General features: G+C 39.4%; 1 protein-coding gene across 12 annotated transcripts in view; it reads left to right on the top strand.

Moving 5' to 3' along the window:
* TMC3 (transmembrane channel like 3) overlaps nucleotides 1-24,371 on the top strand; it is a 125,870-nt gene that overhangs the window by 93,972 nt on the left and 7,527 nt on the right. For 7 of the 12 annotated variants that reach the window (XM_072871336.1, XM_072871337.1, XM_072871339.1 and 4 more), the window contains 16 exons: nucleotides 7,842-8,630; nucleotides 9,925-10,068; nucleotides 11,399-11,474; nucleotides 14,436-14,517; nucleotides 15,235-15,341; nucleotides 16,380-16,478; nucleotides 16,571-16,713; nucleotides 18,183-18,330; nucleotides 19,259-19,302; nucleotides 19,461-19,608; nucleotides 20,398-20,507; nucleotides 20,668-20,746; nucleotides 21,233-21,472; nucleotides 23,070-23,198; nucleotides 23,875-23,942; nucleotides 24,194-24,322. In XM_072871336.1, the coding sequence (XP_072727437.1) occupies nucleotides 8,521-8,630; nucleotides 9,925-10,068; nucleotides 11,399-11,474; nucleotides 14,436-14,517; nucleotides 15,235-15,341; nucleotides 16,380-16,478; nucleotides 16,571-16,713; nucleotides 18,183-18,330; nucleotides 19,259-19,302; nucleotides 19,461-19,608; nucleotides 20,398-20,507; nucleotides 20,668-20,746; nucleotides 21,233-21,472; nucleotides 23,070-23,198; nucleotides 23,875-23,942; nucleotides 24,194-24,322 (1,856 nt within the window). In that variant the 5' untranslated portion in view covers nucleotides 7,842-8,520. Of the gene's footprint in view, nucleotides 1-1,043; nucleotides 10,069-11,398; nucleotides 11,475-13,081; nucleotides 13,116-14,392; nucleotides 14,518-15,234; nucleotides 15,342-15,922; nucleotides 16,273-16,379; nucleotides 16,479-16,570; nucleotides 16,714-18,182; nucleotides 18,331-19,258; nucleotides 19,303-19,460; nucleotides 19,609-20,397; nucleotides 20,508-20,667; nucleotides 20,747-21,232; nucleotides 21,473-23,069; nucleotides 23,199-23,874; nucleotides 23,943-24,193; nucleotides 24,323-24,371 lie in introns of those variants that run through there. The other 5 variants (XM_072871343.1, XM_072871345.1, XM_072871346.1 and 2 more) reach the window with 5 other exon arrangements.

Raw genomic sequence — 24,371 nt, 5'->3', positions numbered from 1 at the left:
TGGGAGGTGGGGAGAGGCAGGGGCTTGTCAGAAGTATTATGGAGAGGTGCTGAATTCAAGTGATCATGTAACCACAGCCTGGTACATCTGGGCTTTTCTGAGTACTGTGTTGATGTGATATCCTGGAAAGCAAGTGGAGCAAGTGCATCTCCTTGCAGACAATGCTTTGAAGAGCTGTGTTTGGGGTTTTTCCTTGGACAAAAGATGATTGATGTTTGCTAATGAGTTAACTGTTGTGTATCTAAACAGCCTCCTAGGTGATGCAGTAATAGAATTAATATCATTCCTCATGCAATAAATTAAGCTGATCTGGAATTCCTCTCCCATATTTTGTGAGCATCTGGTTTGAAAAGAGGTTAGACATTGAATGTGGGTGAAATATCTTACTATTTCAATGCCAAAGGCCCTTTAAAATTAGGGTGCAATTTTAGGCTGTAAAGTTGAGTGGATGTTACAAAAAGCAAGGAAACTAGAGCATAGATTTTTAGGGATGTCTGCTACAGCCACACCACACCTCTCCCAGGCTTTTGACTTGTAAGACTTTCCCAAGTATCCTCACTCCAGAAATTCTTAGTCAATCGGAACTGTTTCTTGTATTTAATACACTTTACATTAAGCAACAGTGTCACTTCAGGAGCAAATAATTCTGAAATGGCTTATTATAGCAGTGTACAGTACAATAAGAATGGAAAGATATGGGTAAAACCATGATCTGAACTTTCCAAATCTGAATCTGCCTGCTGTCAGAGCTATAGCAAGGTACGTTAGTACCTGCCTCCCTCCCCATCTCTATCCAGCCACTACTTCCTACTTGCCCTATCTCTGCAGCCCTTTAATCTGTCATTTTCAAAACCAGCAATAGTAATTGGCAAGGTTCATCTCCATAGTATCCCCTTTGCTCAGCTTTACACACCATATTTCTGCTGACCTACCTGAGAAGTCCAAATCTAGCTTTTCCAGGACTCTGAGCTGTGTAATCGAAGGGTACAATTGTGTCTTGAAAAAAAAAATCTTTATTTTAAAAGTTATTTGAAGAGAAAGCTGGATAAATGTATTTCATTATTCTTTTACTGCAGTTAATTTCCCTGTCATCCACTTTAAGTCACCCAGTGTTTCCCTTGGGAAAGCTAGAAGAGTGGAGTTAGTTTTTCATATGATTAACCAACATCGCGTGGATTGAGTTTTCTTCCCTAAAACAACACTTTCAAAACATTCACTGGAGACTTTAAAATGAGGCCTTAAGGCTCTGTATTTATTTTTTCTTATCAAAGCTTTAAGATGTTGGGAATTTAACTAGAAATCTTGTAATAATCAGAATGCAAATATTAGCCTCTCAGTTTCAGTACTGAATTTGGTTCTACATATTGTACTGGAGAAAGCTCTACTGTTGTCTTCCCCCAGCACAGGATTTCAGATTTGTTGCTCTCAAACAAATATAACTCATGGACCTCTCAGATGTCCTGCTGCTATTTATCATTTTGTTGTGTGTGATGCAGGTGGAGTTATGTCACTAGGTACATTTCAAACTATATGTTTCATTGCACTTTTCGGTGCAGTTTCAATATTCACTAGTATTTTTCTCCTCTCTTCTATTGGACATAGTGGCTTTTGGCATTTCAGAAATATGATAGCAAGGAATTAATGTTCCTGTCTAGATCACTACAGACTCAAATAGGATAATTCTGTCAGTGATAAACTGTATTGAATTCTGTGTACAAAATGTGGCCAGGTACTAGAAATCATGTCTCACTTCTCTTAAATGACTCATTTGGCCAATAAATCACAATAAGTTTTGTCAAGTGACGTTGACTTGACAAGAAAAGTGACCTGTACCCACCCTTCTTTCTTCTTACTCTTTACCTCTGACTAGTTGATATAGCTTAAGCATTCTTCTAGCAGGGGAAAAGTATGATTTTTCTGAATCCCTTTAGTTTGAAAGACAGAATTCAGGTCTTGTATTTCCTCAGTGTGTTATTTCAACATTGGGATACTGGAAGAAATTATCGTCGTCTTTTTCATACCCCTTTAAATGAAGGTGGTTGTGGTAACTCTGTGCGTGGATCTCAGTCATGTTGTTCTATGCTAGGCATGTGGGATAAAACTTTGTGGGCACTTAGGCATGGCATAAACACAAATCACTTCAGCCCTCCCAGACGGTAGAAGATCTGGGGAAGAACAAGGAGTGCCTGAAGAACTTGACCAGTGCAAAACTGAGCTCTGAGAGATCAGGAGGAAGTTTAGAGGCTTAACTATTGGTGCTCAGAAGCCCTTGCTTTGGCTGAAAAAATTGCTGACTGCTCTGTTTCAGTTCTCCTTAGCTGAAGAACTTTATCCCCATGCATTTCAAAGTGACGCAAAGCTCTGACTTGGAGGTGTGGTTCTGGTGAATATTAGAAATGGTGCGAAACAAAGTTTTAATGTTTGGAGGACAATGAAAACCAACTTGGATTGAACCAGTCCCAATCCTTCTGCATTTCAAATGTTGACAGTTCTTTGCTTCCTCACCTTGGGCCAAAATGAGACAATCTTATGGAAGAATGTGTTGCCAAAAGACCCTTAAAAGCAGTTGTGAAATTCAATGTTTTCATCTCAGTCAAAAATGCTAAACCAACCCCAAGCCCTGACTATTCAGTTACTTTCTGCCATTGTCAACTCCTTGAACTTTTCCTCTTTTCTTCTAAAATGTGGGATTTCTCCTTTTATTTATTTATTTATTTTTAAATCTTCTATAATTGTCTTCTTCATTTTCACTGACTCCTAGGTCTGTCTTGTAACAACTCATGTAAGTCTGGAAAATAATTTGGTTATAGTGCTTTCAAAAAGGTCTCTGGTGAAATTAATATGTCTGTAGGATACACGTCATACTACTAGGTAGACAAAGCTGCACAAAACACAGATTCCCTCATAGCAGAAGGACCTACAGCCTACGACACTTGAAAAATAAGTTTTCTTACGGTGCCTAATTACTTTCTTGCCACCTGAAAGCAGAGAGCTGCGAGTCATGGGGGCAGTGTGTCATGCAAACCAGGGCAGTGCTGCAAGCCATGTGCATCAGTTGAATTGGCTATAAAAGCTGGTGGGGCCTGCTCTCCCCCACCGTGGATGATTGGCTCTGCATGTGGCTGCTTCTGTTTGTCCTTAGCCCCTCTCTGCTCCCCTTCTGTTTGTCCTTAGCCACTGTCTTAGCATTAGGCTCTAAAACACTCTTGACAATTTTCTGAATTCGATGTATTCTGTTGTGGATTGTACTGTCACAGAAATGTTTATTTTAATAGTCATGATACTCATCTAATGAATAAAAATAGTCATCTTATGATGACGTAAGGTCAGTTAACTGCACAGGAGGAGCTTTTTAAATGGAATCTTTTTTATGTGGGATGTGAATTCACAAAGAAAATTGAACCACAATGGGAGTATTCCCCTTGATCCAAGTCTGATAAATGTCAGCAAGAATTATGTACATGCTGAAACTGAAGAGCAAAACCTAGTGTATGAAATTAAACTGTCCAAACAATCTTATGGGGAGACAGTGATTTAACAGAGTTCAGTAGATCAATTTTACTCGCAGTAAGTGAAGACGATGGCTTTGGCTTTGTTATCCTGGAAATCCCATAACTGCTCTTATGTCCAGCTGCGCACCTATAACATCTCTGGGGACCGAACAGGTGAACTGAGATTGTAATTTGAGAATGGAATGTCTGTCTTTGAAGCCCCACTGTGTTGTCTTTTGCTCTGAGGGTTTCAGCTCTAAAAGTAAAGGTCCTCAAACTAAGAGGAGTTTCAGTGTTTCAACACAAACCTGGATGCTGTACAGCATCATTACCTATCACTGCTTTCTATGGGGTTGAATGTTTGTCCTGGTTTCGGCTGGGATAGAGTTAATTTTCTTCCTAGTAGCTGGTATAGTGCTAGGGCTATAGTGTTTTGGATTTCTTCAGATTCTCTCCCCCATCCCACGGGGGGAAGGAGGGTGAGCAAGCGGCTGTGTGGTGCTTAGTTGCCAACTGAAGCTAAACCATGACAATGTTTTTAGCACTGCTGATAATTAGTTCACTTAAAGGTGCATCAGTCTCCTTTTTCAGTTTTTCCAAATACTTTTTTCCTACCTGTTTTATGTACTTAAGGATCTGGAGGGATAATATTCTCTTTTTACAGAGAAGACTGGAAAACTCAGTCCTTTCTGAATTTTCGCGTTGGAACTGGGATCAGCAGTGTTCTGAACCTCCCAAGCAGGGAGATTTTGAAAAGGCCCTAGAATTTAACTGCAGTTCTGGAAAGATGGGTAAAACTTTAACTGAGAGTCCATGGGAATGGACAAGCATGGAGAATATAGCTCACTGTTTGCCTGAATTTTCAGTAAGCAGAGTTCACCAACCTGGCTTTTTCCTGCATAAGTGTTTGAAAATGCAAAATGATCCTATGGATCAAATGTGAGGCTTCCTATTATGCACAGAGAGCTGCCACTATAAGTTTTGCAGTAAAAGGTTAACGTTCTGGTTTACATCCAGTTAATGGCAATTGAAATCAAATCTATAACCCCTGTAGTATTCATTCAGAGTAAAACAAACCCCAGCAGGTTTCTGGATTCAATAGAGCATATTGAAATGGGCAGCTGGGTGTTCTGGCTGCTAAACTGCTTGCTGAGTTGAAAAGCAAAACCAACACCCTCTTTGTCATCTGAGTTAATGCTTGAGTTCTTTAAAGAGGCTGTTGCAGGGGTCATGGGCGATGGAGGATGCCACCAACTTCAGGGATAGGCTCTTGAAGCCTGCTTTCTATTTTCTCTTAAAAAGCACTCTGCATCTTCCTGTCAGATGGGCTCTGAACTCATGAGTCTCTTGCTGCTCATTGTGCTTTTAGTGTTCGGTAGTAACTTCAGATTACGTATGTGATTCCAGCACTGTCAGTATTAGAGCTATATAAATGTCAGGCTTAAATTTTCCCTTTGTTTTTTAGACTTTAGGCTTTCTTCTAACAAATGGAAACACAATTAATCTTCCTTGTTGACATGTTAAGATATACTAGCTAATTAAATCTATGTAAATCATTAATGTTAGCATTTTAATGTTTTTGGTGGTACTATACCGCCATCATATTAAAGAATACTGCTTTATCTGTGAAATGTAGTAATCTCTGGGAACCACCAATGATGTTAAGTCTTAATCTCTCAGTGTTGTTCTTTCAAATGAAAACTAGGGCATCCGAAAGCCCAGGGAAAAGTGGGAAGTAGGAACGGTAATACAGAGGCAGAAACAGCTGAGTTTCTCTCCTGTAGTTTTTGGAGATCTAGCTTATGTTCTTTGAGGGATTTGGGACGTTACTGGGTCAAAACCTACTTTCCTCGTGTATGGGAATTTTCCTTAGTGAGATGTCTATCTGCCACATGATTTTAACATTTCTGCACGTAACTGGAATAAGTGAGCAGCTAATGGACTTTAGTAGATTGGCCTGACTAGAAAGGCACTTATTGTCATGAGCTAAGACAGCAGAATCTAGCCCCTAATGCTGTGCCACTTGCCAAGATGCAAAGGAATAACTACAAGCAAGGAAATATATTTGAACTGATATACTATGCTTTTAAAAAGCATATCTTGCAGGAGGTCAGAAAAAGTGATGATATGGGCATGTTTGCAGTACACTCAGCATCAAAGCTTTAAAGGACATTTCCGGCATTCAGAATAGTTCCTCTGTTTCTTTTTCCAGCTGGAAAGAGGTGATGAGCCTTTTAGTGGAGATGTGTTTCTAGGCTGATACCTGTTCCTTTTGGCTGTTTGCTTTCACTTGATGAATGGTCTGACGCACAGAGAGGATAGTAAGATGCTTCTTCTGTCCTGTGATATAGTAGCCAAACAGAAAAGCCATTGCAAGGCTGGTGGATTTAAGTATGGTACAGGTAGTCTGATATGTCAAACCTCTAACAGCCTCTATTTTACAGACTTCACTACGAAAAATAAAATGCAGCACAGAAAAAGTAAAATTATTATGGTCCATCCTTCTTCAGAAGCTGAAAATTTGAGCTCACACCCTTTAGTCTCTATCGTGGCTAAAGGAGGTGTGTACAAGAGATGCTCAGAATGGAGCTGGGACTAGCGAGTTCAGTTCATGGAAAAACCCGTGTAGTAAATAGAACATGGCTACATGGTGTTTCCACCAATGGTTTTTACTAGGTTTAAAAGTCATGCATATGTGACAAAAGGGGGAGTGAAAGGGGTGGTGCAGAATGGTTTTACTGAACCCTGAAGAGGGGCATTAGGGGCATTTCTTTACCATTTTGGTGCTCTTCTGCCTTGTGCTAATGGAACTCCCAGATTTCTAGGGAAGCTTCAAACAAGATACACCTGGGGCTCTGGGCTTTACTGTTGACCACATTTTGGAAATGCGGAGTTGTCTTTATCTAAGCTGGTCCTTCCTTGTCATCTAAAAAGTGTGGAGTGAATTACACCAAATGGACTTATTCTTTCAAAACTGTAAAACTACACAAGTAACTCAGAGTATATGTAAGGAGGGTTGTGACTACTTAGCCCTTTAGTGAATCAACTAAATAAATGTAGTACAACAGACAGAACCATGATCATGGAAAAGTAAAATTTCTCAGCAAGTGGCAATATTTTAGATTAACTCAGGGCAGAGGGAAAAAGCAGCCTGTGCTATTCTCTACAGGAAATTTAGCAGAGAGAACTTAATGTTCTTTCTTGTCAGAGGCTGCAAATAAAAGTTAACTACAACATGCCATTGATTTATGTAACTGAAACCCTTGCTGCATTGTGCACAGAGCTATTAAAGAGAGAAAATACCAAGTTAGGAACACGTGAAAACTCTCTGTAAACTCTTCCTTTCTCTCCCACGTTCTGAGCATCAAATTATGGCCACAGAAACGATTCATATCAAGTTTTCTTGGCCTGTTTTGCTCTGTTTTCATAATGTGACCCAGAAGACCTGCAACATCTATGATGGAGAAAGGCACTGGAAATTCACTTGACCGTGTGTCAAGTTCTTCAGCTGCCCTGGTGCCAGCAAAGCCTGGAGCAGTCTATGCTGTCCCAACAACCCAACACCAGTATCACAGAGATGCTGACGGAGAAGTGATGGTGGAGCTTGACTATAGGAACAGTGTCAGAGGACTCTCCACCATGAAAATACAACTGCTGGCAAGTGCCGTATGTCAGTTGCCCAGTAGTTAATCTTGGATTGAATGGATGGATTACTTTTTGAGTAGATGGAAACTGAGTCAAAGCTATTGCTCTACTGTATTTTGCTTGAGACATTCAAAACTGAAAACTGGTGTTTTGCTATCAGTTTTACTATGCACATGAATACTTTGAGTGAATTAGGAAGTTCATGCCCATATGATGCTAGTTAATGATGTAATAATATGTAAGCATCATATGACAGGCACTGAGTGCATCATTCCTGTGAAATGCAGAAATGCTATCCTTACTTAAGGATGGAAAATGAGGCATAACAGTGCAAGAATTTGCCCCAGGACATACAGAAAGTGAGAGAGAGAATACTTATTTAATACAGGGTCCTCAAGCTCACAGCACCAGTCCATTTGTTGTCTTTTAAAGTGATTCTCTGTGTTAAATATACTTTTATTATCTATTAAATTAATTTTGTAATTAAATAAGTAGTAGAGCTGAAGAAATGGGAAATGAGCATCAGATGGTAATGTTTTCCAGTGTTTTAGCTCTAGGAATAACCATTATTATTATCAATAATCTAGTCAATGCTTACTGTAAATGTTAAAGATGATACAGTAATTAATGGAGCTGAGCATAATTAAGATATTACAACTATCAAGAAAAAGTGAATTGCTTGGTAATCTGTACTCGTCTGAACAGCAGGTATTTTGATTACCTCCAAGAGAAAAGTCATACATTTAGGTATAAGGAACGGAGGTGATGCGGACACGTTGGGGCCGGGGCCCAGGAAAGCAGCAACCACACATTCTGTCAGGGCTGTCCTCCAGGAGAGGATCTGTGAGTCCTGTGGGAGAGTGATGTCGCATCTTTCTCTGTTAGTCAAGGCTAAAATGCAAACTGTCTTGCTTTACTCGAGCAATAATGTTCTCTCAAGCATGTGAACCAAAGATGTCAACAGTACGTCCAGTGCATTCATTGGAAACATCACCCAGAGTGGGCCAGCGTGGGGCAGTGGGATGGCGCTTTGAAGGAATATCTCATCCATGACAAGGGAAACTTGGCTCTGAATTAAGGACTGCAGCTGGCCCACCCTTGGACTCTGCTCCCTACCTCACTTCTGGGCATCTCGCTTACGAGCACCCTGGCAGGGGCTGCTGTGCACTGCCACTTTAAGGCATGCAGGCACTGCCAAGCAGCAGGTCCTCTCCACTGCTGGAGCACCAGGCGCAGGCAGCAATCCTCTGCTCAGCAGGGCTCACAGTCGCTCGCTGCTCTCTACTTAATAACATTTGGCTGCTTATGAGACATCTGACTGGTGAGCTAAAGGCTTCCTTCTAGTGCGGCAGAGTTTCACCTGGTGCAGGCGGCAGCTGCCACCATGGCAGCAGCAACGGGCTCTGCTGCAGCAAAAACTGCCAAGTCCTGCAAAAAGTATCGAACGGTGAAGCGACACGCCGGCATCTACACCTACCAGGAGCCGCCCCACAGGTAAGAGACCCTCCTCTCTCCTGAAGTGCAAATCTGCCTTACCTAGCACAGAAGTGGGATCTTGGCTTTTCACTTTCATTTAGGCAGAGTGTGGTAACATGGAAAGGAGCGTGAGAAAAATCACTCTTCTCTCTATATTTAGATGTATTTCAAACCTCTTTCTTTGTTTTTTTATTTTCACAAAAGTCATGTTTCATACTGCAACATAAACACTGTACATAAAACAGTGTAACTCCAATGAGTTCAGGGTATAGCAGGGTAAGAAATCTCTCTATACTTTTCCTGTGTAATTATACATTTCCCTTGAATGTCCCCTGTGACCGAGGGGACAGGACTGTGGACCGATGGATCAGTGGTCTGATGAAGTATGCCCTTTGAATGTTCTTACAAGGCATGGTTTAGGTTATGATTTATTTCTAAGTGATCAAAAGGTGTTGCTTTTTCAGCAAAATTGCAGGGAACTTTCCCAACAAGTACATGGCAATACAATTAGAAAACGTCCTAGCTGGTGGTTGTTGCAGTAGTTCAGTTCTCATCATTTCATTCAGGGGAAACAGTCGCCACAGGTTTTTAGACCTAAGCCTCTGCAAGAATGAATATTGCTGCTGTTTCATATACAGTACCCTGTTTCAAACAGCGAACTGAGAGCGCCGTAGCTTAGAAAATGTGGTGACAGCATCAGAAAAGATGATTTAATAATCATCCACAGAAATCTTCATCAAAGCACGTGAATCTTTTTACAGGGACGAGTAATTCCTTGTGTGTGAGATCCCACACTCCCGTCCCCCTCTGCAGGGAACGGGAACGAAGGGCAACCACATTCTAAGCATCTAAGTTCCCCCCATTCTAACAAGAAAATATTTTATCATTATTACAATCAAAATAAAAGGCCAACAACACGTAGTGAATAAATGAATATTAAGTGCTCTTGCTGGAAATGTTTAGACAGCACTTTATTCCAGAAAAATATACAGAGTGTCTTGCTAGCATGATGTACAAGCTGTATGGTTGGAAATGCTCAGAGAGGAAAGACTGGGATTCGTGGTGGGGAGCGGGGATAATTTATGACTGAGCAGCAAGCGGTGGGGAGGAAAAGAGGCACATCCTGAAGATGGGGAAATCATCAGAATTATTCATCAACGTTAAAACAATAAGGTCATGTGAGTTCCCTAGCTCACTGCTGTTATATTGCTCTAATAGGTTGGATCCTGTGCAAATCAACAGTTTGTTGGGGATCTGGATAGGAATAATTTGTCTTGTTTTTCCTCTCATGGGGTGTGTGCTGGGCTGCCAGCAACTCAGACGATGATACCGGTGAAGAAAAGGCTGAGAGCCATGACCCAGAGCAGATCTTTCAGAACATCCAGTACCAGAAGGAGATTATGTCCAACATCCGCTGCCGGCCGTGGCCGATGAGGCAGAAGCTGAGGGCGCTCAGGTAAAGGTGTTTGCATGAAAGCTTTCAGGCTCACTGACTGTGACAGTGCTTCCAGCCTCAGAAGTTTTTCAGTGTAAGCTGGAAGGCATTGTGCGTAGAAATGATTAAGAGCTGCTAGGAAAGCATGCCATGAGGATGCTCGGACAAGATCTGAGAGCTGGCTGAAGGCAGCAGCCTCAGGGTGGAAAGTCTGCAGGTGAAGTTGGCTCCTGTGCATGCCTGTGGCTCCCTTTAGACAGTCACCGTACAGAAGAGAGAGCAAGAAATCATGCTTTCGCTATTAACTATTAAAACAGTGTGTCAGCTATTCAGTGGTCTAAGGAAAGGCTGTTAGTAATGCTCAGTAATACATTTTTAAGCTAACTTGTTTCACTCTGTCCCAAAAAGGAAAAACAGTCTGCCATTTTCAAGGTAATTGCATGTGATGATTGCATGGAATGAGAACAGAAGCTTGTCATAATCTTCTGGTAATATATTGTAAATGGCAGTAAATACTGGACACTTGCAGGTTTAAAAGGTACGTTCGGTGTAGTAATAACACGTTTCACAGCTTAATATTGCAATTATATTAATAATTCCAAATTTACAATGAAAGAGTGGGCGCCTAACTCTTTGGGCCACCTGTCTAAATTGTGTCAGGTCTTTCACAGCGTGATCTGTTTGGGGCTTGCTTTATTTTTCCTTTTCATCTGGCATCTTTCTCTTAAAACCCTCTGTGATGCTAGGATGGCATTTTAGCCATGAGGAATCCCTACCAGCAGTAGAGCCCTTGTGTAATCTTGGAAGCAAAGAGAGATTTTTCTCTCTTAGGTAGAGTCTGTGACTTGCTGCCTTGCTGCTCCTGTTGATGAGATTTTGGTGGTCCCCATCCACCTTCTGCTGAGGTCAGAGACTGCCTATGACCAGATGAACATGCACCTCTTTGCATCTTACAAGAGCACTACACCATATTTGCAGAAGAGGTGTTAGTATCCACATAAGATTAACCAGACTGTAATGGGGATCTTTTTACTTTACTCATTTAGGTTGTACCATTTTAAAAGAAAGACTTTGAATCAAAAGGACAGAGGAGAAAAATTAGAGGAATAGAAAACTCTCCCTGCAGTCAAACTTTTGAATGCCAAGTTTTCTCAGACAAAATTCTCAGTGGTTTTAGTGTCAGTAAGAACCTCAATAGGAAAAAAGCTTTGCCTGGTCAAAGATTTTATGGTGAGACAGTCCACGATAGTATTTCAGAGCACTTGACAACTTTGCTAGTTGCTGCTTGTGCAGAATAAGGGGCTCCGAGTAACAGGATCAATGTAAAATAAACTTCCACCTTCTTGTGCAGGCAGGCGAAGGAGATCGTGCTGAAGTATGAAGGGAGGCTCACGAGAACAAGAGGTTACCAAGCCGCTGGTGCAGAGGTACGGCTCTGCACTATACCAATAGTATACCAATAGCTCTTTTCTGTACCAGTAGTCATCCATTCACAGAAGCATATGTTTGCTATGCAGTCCTGATCTCCAACTTGGGAGCTCTGTAGAGGGAGGAAAAAGCAGTTAAATGCTTCTTTTTTTTTCTATTATGAATTTAGTAATTACATTTTTGCAGACTAATTTGATGTGTTGAGGGACGGATGTCCTTCTATTAATGCAGTATAATCTTCCTTCTCAAATAATCTACAAATATTGATGCCTGCTAGAGGGGGTGATGGGAGTGGGATACCAACAACACGATGTCAGTATTCTCTGAAGAGCTATTTCACCAGACTCTGGGACCACAGTTCAATAGTTTAGTATGAAAAATGTGTCTAGGTTTTAGTTTGGAAGAAAATCCTACAATAGCTTATGGTAAATACACTGTTAAAGATTTTTTTGCTTGCCTAATACTCACAGTTTTGCTAAGATTAGATTCAAATACTTTTTACACCACTGAAAATAGATCCTGGCTCTAGCTGCTGGAAATTAATAACATGTAGGAAATTGTCTCTAATAAGCAACTAACAGAGAAGAGATCTTTAGTCATCTAAGCAGTCAAGAACATTTTTGTGATCATAATGAGTAAACTTTTAATGAGTAACTTATCTTAATTCAAAAAGGCAGGGCTGTACAATAAAATGGAACACCATGTATTTTATTCACAAAGTAAATGAACAAGTGAAAGGCTGCACATGTATCTGTTGTTCTGTTATGCTGGCCCACAGCAACGGCTAAAAGTGCTACTTTCCAAGATAGGAAAGAGTAATTTTGCCTTGTTCTGCCTTTGTGTGTGTGGCAAATGCAGTGGAAGCAGGATGCTGTTAAAATAAATACTGGTTTTTGCCTTTGACTTGAGCGGAACTAGGATGTTACCTAGGAAGAGACATATGTGCTAAGGGTCTGCAATACATGTCAGTAAATCAGAGATTGGGCTCATTACTTGTTCACATTCCCCTTGCTATCACAAAATCGAGGCTTTCATCTTAAAGTTCATAATGATTAAAAGTTCGTATCTAACCTAATTGTCTCTATTCTGTGTATTTGCTTGAAAATACTCAGCACAGGGATATAATTCAGCAGTTCATTAGCACCACTCATTATCTGTAGGGGAACTGTATTCTTTTTTCCTAGCACAAATTAGGGAATACAGCCTTTACATCAGGGCTAAATTCAGCAAATGCAACAGAATGAGCTGCATTTTTTCTAACTGGAAGGGCTTCATTTTCACATATTTTCTCAGAAAATAGCATGATGACCAAGGAGACAAAAGTCGTAGCACAGCAAAACAAGCACTACGTTATCAAAATTAAGAACTCAATGGTTGAACATGTGCTAAGAAAAAACAAAATGCAGCTGTAAGTGTATAAGTTTTTAAAATTGGCAAAATACAAACAGTTCATAATTGGACAATCCATTCATGCTATTATTTATGAAAACTGATGTTAAAATACCTTTTACTGTTTTGACACTGAAAGCATTTTTGCTTTTCAGTTCAATTATTTTATATTTGCATTGTATTGTTTTTCATTTGCAGTTAATGCCAGATGCCCGTACGCTGGATTCTAAGAGTATAAATTACCTGTTCAGGTACACAGTAGGCAGGAAAAGAGGTGATAGCTATCTAATTATCATTTTAACAAATACTACTCCCACATGAACAGCTTTGTATACTTTATAAATCTGCAGTATAACTGGCACAAGCTCCTTGATTCTTTTCTCAGCCTTGTGAACCCTGTTTTCAAATGAAAGTAGTAATCCCTGCAATTCCCATGCAATTCACAGCATCTACAGTCTCTTTGTTTAATTAAAATACTTCCTGTTCATGCAATAAAATACCCACACCACCATAAAAATTAATTAACTTTGGCCAAAGACGTTGATGATACATTCAGTAATTAAAATGTTATTTACTTCTCTTTGGTTTTAGGAGATTAGATTACATGATATAATATTGATGCTGCTGCTGACTAAAATATAGCTTTTTTAAAAAAATATCTAGCTGTACTAAAAATACTTTATAATGTATAATATACAAATATTATTTTTCTGTTGATACTGTAAAGTTGCAGCTCTAATTCAACAAATCAAAAACTGCACTCAATTTTGCACATGCGTATGCACACCCTACCGTGTGCAGGAAGATGCTTTCCTCTGAGCATGCAAAAAATGGAGATTAAATAAAGACTCTACAAAATATAACCACAGGTTCTCTGCAGGTGTCATACACAGAGCTGAGAATATAGTAGTTGAATTTGGTGCTGTTGAATATGAAAGCTTATTTTTCCTCTAATAAAAAAACTGGCATTATGCTTCTCTTAAATTTGAAATTAGTTGTCTGTTCATTTGTTTGTCCTAGAAATGAAATTTATTATGTGTAGTGCAGCAGGATTTCCTCATGAATTACACAGGGGCTAGGCGTCCCGGCCATACCCAGCTTGGATGAGTTCTGCTGCCGGAGCCGCTGCCTGGCCCTTCTCTGCAGTCGCTCCCCTCCGCAGCCCCCATGGAGAAGGTGACAGGGAATGGCGCCCGTTGGCTTCCGTCTGTTGGTTTCTCACAGTCTTTGTGAGGAAAAGATGTAGATTGGTGTAAAAGAGGTAGATGGGTGGCTCCTGACTGTACCCTCAAAGGGGTATAAAGGGCGCTCCGTCTCATCTTTGTTGGCATTTGGCTGGAAACAGGGTCAAGGACTCCTGTGCCCCTCAAGTTTTGTGTGTTTCTAAAACCCACCATGGTTTGCTTTACCCACCTTACCCACAGACATGCTCTAAGATTTTAGTAATTAATGTTTGTAATATTTCTTGTGATACAAGATGAAAGAGACTTGAGCAAAATACTCTGCATTTCTATTCTTATTTTTTTACATGCAGAAGTGTCATAGTTCTCATTTCTCTGCTTTTTTCTCAGCTTTGGAGGAAGTTTATTCGGCTTGCATATAATTTTGTGGTAATCTTTATTCCTTGGGAAATGAGAATAAAGAAAATCGAGAGTAAGTATAAAGATTTAATGGTATTAAACAGTAGAACACTCGCTAAAATGCCGGTTCTTAGGGTTTATTTTTTAATTTACTGAATTAAATAAATAATATTTGTGAGAAAGACTTAAATGCAAACTTTCAGAAGTTACGTTTTCATTTCAAACTTTGCTTTTTCTTCTTTTCCTGGTGCCTTAGACACTGCACAGTTCTCATTTATGGTCTTGGGGGAGGGTAACTTTTAAAAAGTCAAATCTGTCCCATTGTGGTTCTGCAAATGCAGCAAGATTTGGTTATAGTTTATCACAGTCCATGGGGCAGCATCCTCGAGCCAACATCCCCACATCCGCCCAGGGTTAAGTGTGGTTGTCGCCTGCGTCACCAGCTCTTGAGTCTTTGAACTGAATTAAAGCAGCCCTTAACGTGACATCAGCAGTCAGGTCACACCTCTGTGCTCCAGGAAAGAAGGAAGGAAAATGGATGCATGACGTCACCCAACATAGCAGCTTCTTGCATAAATACTGCTGGTAATTGTGAGACTTCCCCAACAGAGTTTGTGTTGGAATTATAGTTTCCTCATGGACATGTTAACATTTTCTCTACTTTGCTGTATGCCCTTCAGGAATAAGAAAGGTTTTTCTTTTGTTTTATTATTCAAATAATACTTCATGAATAAATGATATGAGTTGTTATAGACTGTGTAGCTCAGGTAACTATTTTCTGTGGTTTAAGGTCATTTTGGGTCTGGAGTTGCCTCTTACTTCATCTTCTTGAGATGGCTATTTGGAATCAATATTGTACTTACAATAATGACAGGAGCATTTGTAGTCTTACCAGAGGTAAGAATGTGTTGTTAATATTTACAGAAAAATGCTTACTGTTGCACTTTCCTTTCTGAATGAAACAAATGCCACCCTTAACGGCATACATCAATTTGAAATGTACAATTGAAAATGAATTATTTAAAATAAATTCCACTATTAAGAGGTTTTTTTCTGCCAAAGGATAAGAGATTTTTGCTATTAGTGTCAGAGATGATATTTTGTCAACATGGTACTAATGCTTTTACAGAATGCATTTGTATCCGATTACTAAAATGCAGAACCAAACCCTAAAAGCTGTAGTTGGTGCTGAGTACGCTCAAGTCATGTTAGTGTCATTTACAGGCAGAAAAACATAACATCCCTCTCCAGACTCTGGATTATTGTCCATTAGAAATAATTTTCTAGAAGTTCTGAACAGCTACAACTTTGTTTAGTTTTTGCATGCAAGTAAGGCTATTTGTTAACTTTGTTAAATTATTCATAAATATTATTTTGCCTCACCTAACCTGTGCTTTAATAACATTATCAGAAAACATGGGAATATCTGATTTTTCTTCTCACTGGCTAAACTGAAAAAAAAAGTAAGTACCCCGAAAACAAACAAAAAAGTAAACTGAAATAAAAAAGGTATTCCCTTTCATTTTTTACTTTTTTAAGGAAAAGTAGATTTAATCTTGAAATACCATTTTGAGATCAAACACTGTCATATTTAATTTAAAAATGCTTAAATTAAGCCAAACATAACTTTTAAAGCTATTTTGTTAATGGTTTCAGTTGATGGTTTCTCTCTTTTCATTTGTCAGCCATTTTGAAGATGTCTACAGAGACTAAATTTCCTCATAGGTAGACCACAGATAGCAAAAAACCTCCATCTGGTTTAGTGGAAAATGAATGCAGGATTTCTCATGGAGTTACTAGTTTAGGACGAGGAATGACCCAATACTCGGTACCCTGATAGCATCATCCCTGCGGGCAGCTCTTGGTGGGTTCCACTGTGCAGCCCCAGGTCAGATGGGCTCACACAGCTTCTGAGACCTTCTCTCTCTTTCCCAGCTACTGGCCGGAGCACCGTTCGGCAGCACAGTCAGCAAGACCATTCCCAAGGAGCATATTGCATCTGCTCAAGACCTGGACACCATCTGGTCACTAGGGGCAAGACTAAAACCACTCTTTATTGTTTCGCTGTCACTGTTCTGTTGTTATCAATAGTTACTGCTCTTACTTACGGACTCTGGTCTTTGCAGGGCTACCTCCAGTACTCTGTTTTGTTTTATGGCTACTACGGTCGTGACAGGAAGATTGGGAAGGCTGGGTATCGGCTGCCTCTTGCCTACTTCCTTGTTGGAATGGCAGTGTTTGCTTACAGCTTCATCATTCTCTTAAAAAAGTAAGACTTCTCATTTATTGCTGTTCACAAGCTTGTGTGCTCAGACAATGGTTAATGGTGTATTTATCTAATTTCCTCTGTATTTATTCTGCATAGTTCTATTAATCTGTTCAAGTCTGCTAATATTAGGGAGGCAGACCGAGTTTAATTCTAGCTTGCTCTTTATCTTACTATCATTTATCTTCACTCTCTCTTCAGTTTCCCAGTCTATAAAAGGAGGGCAGCACAAAAGATGATCTGTGTGCTTTGCATTTGTATAGTTTAAGGTCCAACACTCATGGAAGTCCTTTCTGTTTTCCTCCTTTCTGGTATAAATATTGCTATGACAGAAAATTATATTTTAAGTGTAATGTTTTCAGCATTATTATTCCTATCTATTGAAATACAAATGTAAAATTCCATCCTAGATGTAATATCATTTGCATTGTTGCAGCTGGTATGTGGCATCCTTTTTGAATGTAAGCTTAAATTTTTTTGCTGTTGAAGGGACAGGAGTAGGAGTTACTTAGCACAGAGAGCAAGACCGCTAGTGCTGACCATAAATCCAGGAATGTGCAATGCTTGGAGAGGGGCAAGGTCACTCCATCCTCTCCTGATTTGCTTTCCCTTCCCTTCTGGATACCTATTTATCCAGCACAGTGCAGTCCAGGCACATTTTTAACGCTGCCTGTAATAACTCTTAATTTTGAAGCCGAACCTTCCCTTTTCATTTATTTGTATTCTACCTGCTTGTTTGTGCCAAGGGTCACTGATATGTTTGACACTGGTCTACGGATCTGTAGTTTCTGGATATGATTAGCTCTTCTCCTTTTGACTTAGCTCACTGACTCTCTGCTTAGCTGCTTACAGTTCCCCTTTTAACGTTGTCCTTTTGGATGTCCTTTCTTTCATAAGCTATTAATCTTCATTTCATTTCTTACACTTTGCAATATCCTGCCATCTTGCCTGAGACGAGTAGGTGGGGTTTTCTTTCTTTTTCCCAAGGTCTGTAAAATGGCACTGGGTTTCTATTTGACAATAACATATATTTTGAGGGTGAAAACAATACAGAAAACAAACAGATCTTGTGCATAATCGCTAGTTTTGCCAAACTAGCTTGTAATGACAGTAATACTGATCTTAGTGATAGTACCTTCCAGCTGGATCCTACCTGGAGATTGTAAAACTGAAATATGTTTAAGTCCACAGATCTAGTGAGATTTGTTTTATTTGTCAGCTATAAAGACTGTAAATATCAAAATGCCCTTCCACAGTGAGTCACTTCTGCACTAGAACAAAAGTGAAGTTTGTGCTCTGAACCTCACCCTGTTTTATTGTCTTTAGAAAGCTGCCAACAATGACACTAATTGCTGCAAACTTTTGGTAGTTCTAAAGGCGTAGACATCTGAAAACTATGAGCCAAACCAGTGATTCCTTCATATTCGTCTTCACACATTAACAACAGTTGAATATTTATTATTTTTTTACAGAATGGCAAAGAACTCAAGAATGAGTTTAGCAAGTGCCTCTGATGAAAATTACACTTTCTGTTGGAGACTGTTTTGTGCTTGGGACTATTTAATAGGAAACCCCGAGGCTGCAGAGAGCAAAGCTGCTGCCATAGTTAATAGCATTAGGGTGAGCAACCGACCTTCAAATTATTTAGAGTTGATTTGTTTGTTAATCTGTAAGCTACATAAGTCTTTCCTCTCATTCCCTTGCATTTCCTATTGTTTTTTGGTATTCATTTACAGATATGTTTGCCTAGGGGAGGGCGGGTATCGCATCTCTGTGTGGTATTGCCATCGCATCATACTTGCTGACACTGTCATTCTGTCCCAGCAAGGCCACTGTGTTCTTTGGAAGAGTTTTATTTAATGCCACTGTATGTGTGACAAGTTAGATAACTAGAAACAAATCTGCTTGTGATGCAATTTCATTGAGTAATAGAATCAAATTCATGTTAGCAATGTGAAAACACTCATTTCTTTCATCTCTCCATAACAAATGGTCCGGGGACATCTTACAGCTCTCTCAGTATTAGAAAATTGCTTTAAATACAGATGTTTTCCATTTAGAATTTAAGAACAGATGTGGTTTTCATCAAAAGTAATTTCTTTCCCAAATATGGTGTATTCTCATTAAATCATTGAACAAAATTACTTCAAATTGTGTCAAGGATAAATTAATAAGCTATGACATTTAGTTATTTCAATGACTGAGGATAGCTTTTGACAGTTCTGTATTATATTACTGACACATGGATTCTACAGGCACGTCCTGCAAAAAGATCTGGTAGTGTAAACCTCTGGTTGTACCCCATTGAACATGCATGACTGAAAGTGCACGAGTATTTGGTTACTGGGTATTTGTTTCTCAGAAATCTCCTTCACTATTTAAGCTCACTTATCATTCCTAAAAAGCTATGCAGGCCAGAGAGGTATTAATCTACTTGCACTTCCAGGCTGTGAAGTTTTTTATTAGTATATTTGATAACTTCTGTGAAAGATATGTGCAGTATTTTTGCTGAACACTATTAAAATGATAATGCTGTGTTTCTTTCAAGGAAGCTATATTGGAAGAGCAGGAAAAGAAGAAAAGCAAAAACTTGTATGTATATAAAATCAGATATACTTTTCAAAGCACTGTTTCAATGCAGATAGCAGTGCTCATCTGCTTGTCTCGTACTTCTAAAAACCATGTTAGAAAAGACCCCTGGTGTCATAAGACAACCTACTGTATTGGCTGTGTCTTTTTTTTTTTCCTAGGGCAGTGACTATAAGCTTAAGAATTATTGCAAACATCCTTGTGCTTCTCTCGCTTGCTGGAAGTATTTACATCATATACTTTGTTGTGGATCGATCCCAAAGGTTAGAGCGCGCCAAAAAGGAATTGACTCTTTGGGAAAAAAATGAGGTACGCTGTCTTTATGCCACCTCTGTGTTAGAAGCAGGTTTATTGTCTCAGGGCTCTCTGTAGCAATAGCGTGCACTGAGGTGTAAATTGCAAGAGATTAGCCAGGAGAAATGAGGAACGAGAGGGCAGAGCAGCGGTTACCTGGACCTCTCTTCGCACGCTTGCTCCCTCTGCACTGCAGCAAGGTGTTAGCAGAGCTAACAAGTGGGCAGGGGGATGCTGCAGGTCCTCATTTCACAGAGACTGCAGTTCTAGCTGGCCCCTATTTTGTGAGGACAAAGCATAAACTCTCCTGTCACTTACAAATCTACTTTTGTGCCCTTGCTGAGCTGAGCGAACACTGGGCCAATGGACGAGAAAGGAATCAGCTTTGACAATAGCTATTGATTTCAGCTGGGGGATACTGAATGATCTGTGAATATTTCCATTCAGAGGAATGAGTGGATACTGAGAGTAGGAATTGAATAGGTATGGAGAAGCTATTCATCCACTTCAGAGGAAGATGCTGGCTTCGTATTTCCCACATGTTGAGTTTTTATTTTGATTAATAAAGTAGTAACTTTAAAACTACAATGTCTGGAGTAAAGATTCCTGAGTGGTATTCCAGAACTATAATTTTGGTTCATAACTACTGTTATTACTAATGTCAGTAATAACTTTTTAAAGCATCTCCGCCAAGAAAAGCAATCACCAAAGCATGTGCATCAGCAGTATTTCAATCAGCGCTCTAAGTACCGCAGAAGATCTACATGAAAAGCTACAAAAATGCTGCATCTTTCTGTTCTGTAGGTAAGCGTAGTTGTGTCACTCATTACAATGATCGCACCCTCTGCTTTTGAACTTGTGGCAGCTCTGGAGATGTATCATCCAAGGACTACTCTTCGTTTCCAGCTTGCCAGGTATGGGCATTATGCAGTGTAGAAAATATAGGGGGAGAAAGGGAGGAAGCGGAGAGATGTGTTCTGGTCACATGTTTTAGTCCAGCCAAACCAGAGAATGTATGAGAAGTCGATGGGGTAACAATGCCGATAACCCCTATCTTATTCTTCTTGTTTTCAGGGTTCTTGTTCTATACCTGGGAAACCTCTACAGTTTAATCATTGCTCTCCTGGATAAAGTGGACAGTATGAGTGTCACTGTAAGTTTACCTTGATGTTTTCTGATGTGTAAAGCTAGTAGACTTTATAGATAGAATTTTATTTATTGTGATATATATGAAGTCAGATGAAAATTTGTTTGAAATCGATTAAAATATATTACAGTTTGACAGGATTGTAAAGTTAAGCTTAGTTTGTAATGTTCATTTACAACTACTTGTAGTTTTTTAGGATAACTAGGTCCATTTGATTGCTGATGTAACACGATAAATAGATTTCTGTGCATTGCTTAACTATTTAAAAAAAAAAAGCCATCACTTTAGGCCAAATATTTTCAGCTACCTAAAATCAGCTTTCAGTACTGTCCTTACAAGTTCCATCTGACTGTATGTTGACAGCTACTTAAATCACCTAACTGCTTCTTGAAAATACATGAAGAAATGCCTCTACGTGTGTATGTTGTAGAAGGTATAGACATCTGCATGTATGTACAGTTGAAAAAGTAGCTTTTGGGACATTTATTTCAGGACTCTAACGTTAACAACAATGCAAGTAATTCTACCGCCTTCTTAGCAACCAAAACTCTTTCTAAAGAAGACAATTTATCTACAACTATTTCTGATGTACAAATTAAGAGAAACGGCATTGTCACATCGGAAGAGAGTCGCACTCAAGGCTTGATGGTCTCTGGCTCACTGGTTAACAAAACAGTTTCCTTTAACACCCAGAACCCACAGGATCAGTGCTGGGAGACATACGTTGGTCAAGTACGTAATTGTTTTATTATGCCATCAACTTATTCCTAATTCACATTTGACAAAAAATTTAAATCATGTTGTGCTGTGTTCAATTTTAGAGCTTTTCTTTGTATAAATTCCAGAATTTAGCTAAGGATTGTGTAGAAAGAGTAAAGACTATGCAAAGTGATATGGCCACAGATACAAGCTTTTTTTTTTGTTCAGTATCTACAATGTGTTTAGTGTTATACAAATGTTCTTACAAATGGCCTCTGCCTTCAGCTCTGCACAGGCAGATATCTACAGATGCATGATACAGATCCTGTTTTAATAGGATATGTCCTACTAAACTCATACAGAGAAACATGACTATAAAAATGCACGAGCAGTAACATGCACCCTGTGCAGATTCACATTGCTGCCTGGATAGATGGGGATGCAGACTCGAGCCAAGCATGAAGCTGTGCTCTTGGTCATTTGTACAATATCTCTGAAGTCTCTATTCATTCTGCCTCGGCAAACCACTAGAGAATCAAGTGTTCTTCACTTCTTCAGAGAGAAAGAGGACAACAACAAAAGGTTTCAAAATACTCAGTTTGTAAGAATGGAGCCAGTTGGGTGGCAGTGCCACGTATGCATGTTCCCAGTTACGTTGCAGAAAATCTGGAGACTTAATATGACACTCTTTGCTTCCCTACATATGAAGCATACATCGTTTGCGGCCTTTACTTTGCGTGACTAGCAGTGGCACTAAACACATACAGAGAGAAGTTTTAACCACACAAAATTCAAAGGATGTCATTTGATCCCAAAGTACTTCGGTCTCTGTCAGCGTTGCACTTATCTCTAGGCCACTAGGTTAAGAATGATGCTAGCATGCTTCTGACTAGCTGAGCTCCTTGTTCCAGAGTGAGCAATATTAAAGGTCTTGTTTGATCATATGGAGCAAAAGACCCCTCCTAGGTTTATTAGCCTGACTTCTATTCTTGTATGCCCCTCTCCCTATTGCAGAGTCATCAGGAAATTTTTAGAATCTGTGTTCGTGGGGTTTTTTAATCGTTTGTTTTTTTCCCCAGAATGGGCTAGAGATGTTTGGAATTGAATCTTTTCTATTTAATTGTACGTTTTTAAAGCTCAATTAAATATAGGATAACCCCATTCATTTGTAAGCACTAAACAGGTCTCTCTTATGGCTTGATGATCCTACTGCCATTGGGTTTTGTATGAATAATAAGCATTTCTCATTGTGAAGCACTTAGCAAGTATGTATTACAACAGTCAGTATAATAAAGGATTGGGTACAATACAAAAAACAACCCGGTTCAGTTTATCTAGATAAATCTTCAGAAGTCATTAAAAAGAAAGCATGAAGCCATCATGACCACAGTTTTATTGCTGCAAGCAATAGAAGGCACACTGGAATCTTGATTACATTTGTTCTCTTTGCTAGAACAAAGTAAGGGAAAAGTCAAACAGGAAAAGCTTAAAAGGAAATAATTTATATATTCAAATCATATTTTATCAGGATACTAAGCTTGAGCCAAAATACAAGTAAAATGCAAAAGAGCCATATGCAGTCCATTTGCTTCCAGAATGACTGAGTATGTATAAACAATATGTATTTCAGGAGATGCTAAAGCTTTCAATTATCGACATGATTTTCACAGTCGCAAGCATCCTGCTAATTGATTTCTTCCGTGGACTGTGTGTCCGATATTTAAGTGATTGCTGGTGCTGGGATCTAGAAAGCAAGTTTGTAAGTACAGTCTTTATTTTATCAAACTAAGATGCTGAAGATGGGTAGGCTCCTTCCCTTAGTACTGAACATCCTTAAAGCCTTTCCACAGATAACTAATTTCTCAGTAGCACACATCTATAAAGGCACAGCTCACGCTGGGTTTAAATTGGAGGGCACAGGGTAAATGCTGAGATTGGATGTTTTTCTCAAGTCTACTCCCATGGCCGTGGTGCAAAAATCTTTGTCTTTCCCAAAATGAGATCATAGAGCAGTCCCAGAGCCAAAGATGAGACAGAGGGCATGGAGTTGCTCCCCACATCCTCTTTTCCATAGCTGTAACATCTATCCATAATGTAGATAGTGGTCCAAGAAACAATAACCAGAAGCATATAGCCCTTTAAGAAAATTATGGTGAGTAATATTTGGTTAACAAGAAGCTGTTGGCATGAAAGGCTGAGGACTGTTCTTTGTCCTTGACTAAAGAAGTGAAGTAAACTAGAGAGGAATTAGTTTATTTAATCCCCTGCTGCAGAGTAGGTTTTACTGTGTTCCCACTGCCTGCCAAAAGTTGGTGTTTGATCTGGATGTTTCAGGCTATGTGCTGTCTGCAAACTGATTTAGTCAAATGCTTCTAATAAATTATCTGAAAAAAAGATTAAGACAAGGTATTCATCCTACACTGTGTTTCTTGTAGCCAGAATATGGAGAATTCAAAATTGCAGAGAATGTATTGCACTTGGTCTACAACCAAGGAATGATCTGGTATGTACTCCATAAGCGATTTTTCTTGTCCTTTGTTGGCTGATTACTAAGTCAATCTGATGATTTCCAATGAAACCTATTCAAGTAGGATGCAGTAGGATTCAATGCAGTCTTTTATACTTTATTATAAGAAGAGATCATCTGTTGATAGTGAGCTGTTGTTTACCTGTTTTTTTCATATTTGCTATGTTCTTTTGCTATTAAAATTGCTTCTGGCAACACTGAGCACTGACATGATATTATTTTTCCAGGATGGGAGCTTTCTTTTCACCTTGCTTACCAGCATTCAATGTTCTCAAGTTGATTGGACTCATGTACCTGAGGAGCTGGGCTGTGTTAACGTGTAATGTACCACATCAGCAGGTTTTCAGAGCATCTCGGTTAGTCAAAATAAGAGCAAAAGATAAAGAATAAATCAAATGCAGACAA

Source organism: Ciconia boyciana, chromosome 8 (genome assembly GCF_034638445.1).
Source record: "Ciconia boyciana chromosome 8, ASM3463844v1, whole genome shotgun sequence".
Taxonomy (NCBI): domain Eukaryota; kingdom Metazoa; phylum Chordata; class Aves; order Ciconiiformes; family Ciconiidae; genus Ciconia; species Ciconia boyciana.
Note: the sequence above shows the minus strand (reverse complement) of the source record. Positions and strands in the feature narration are given on the sequence as shown.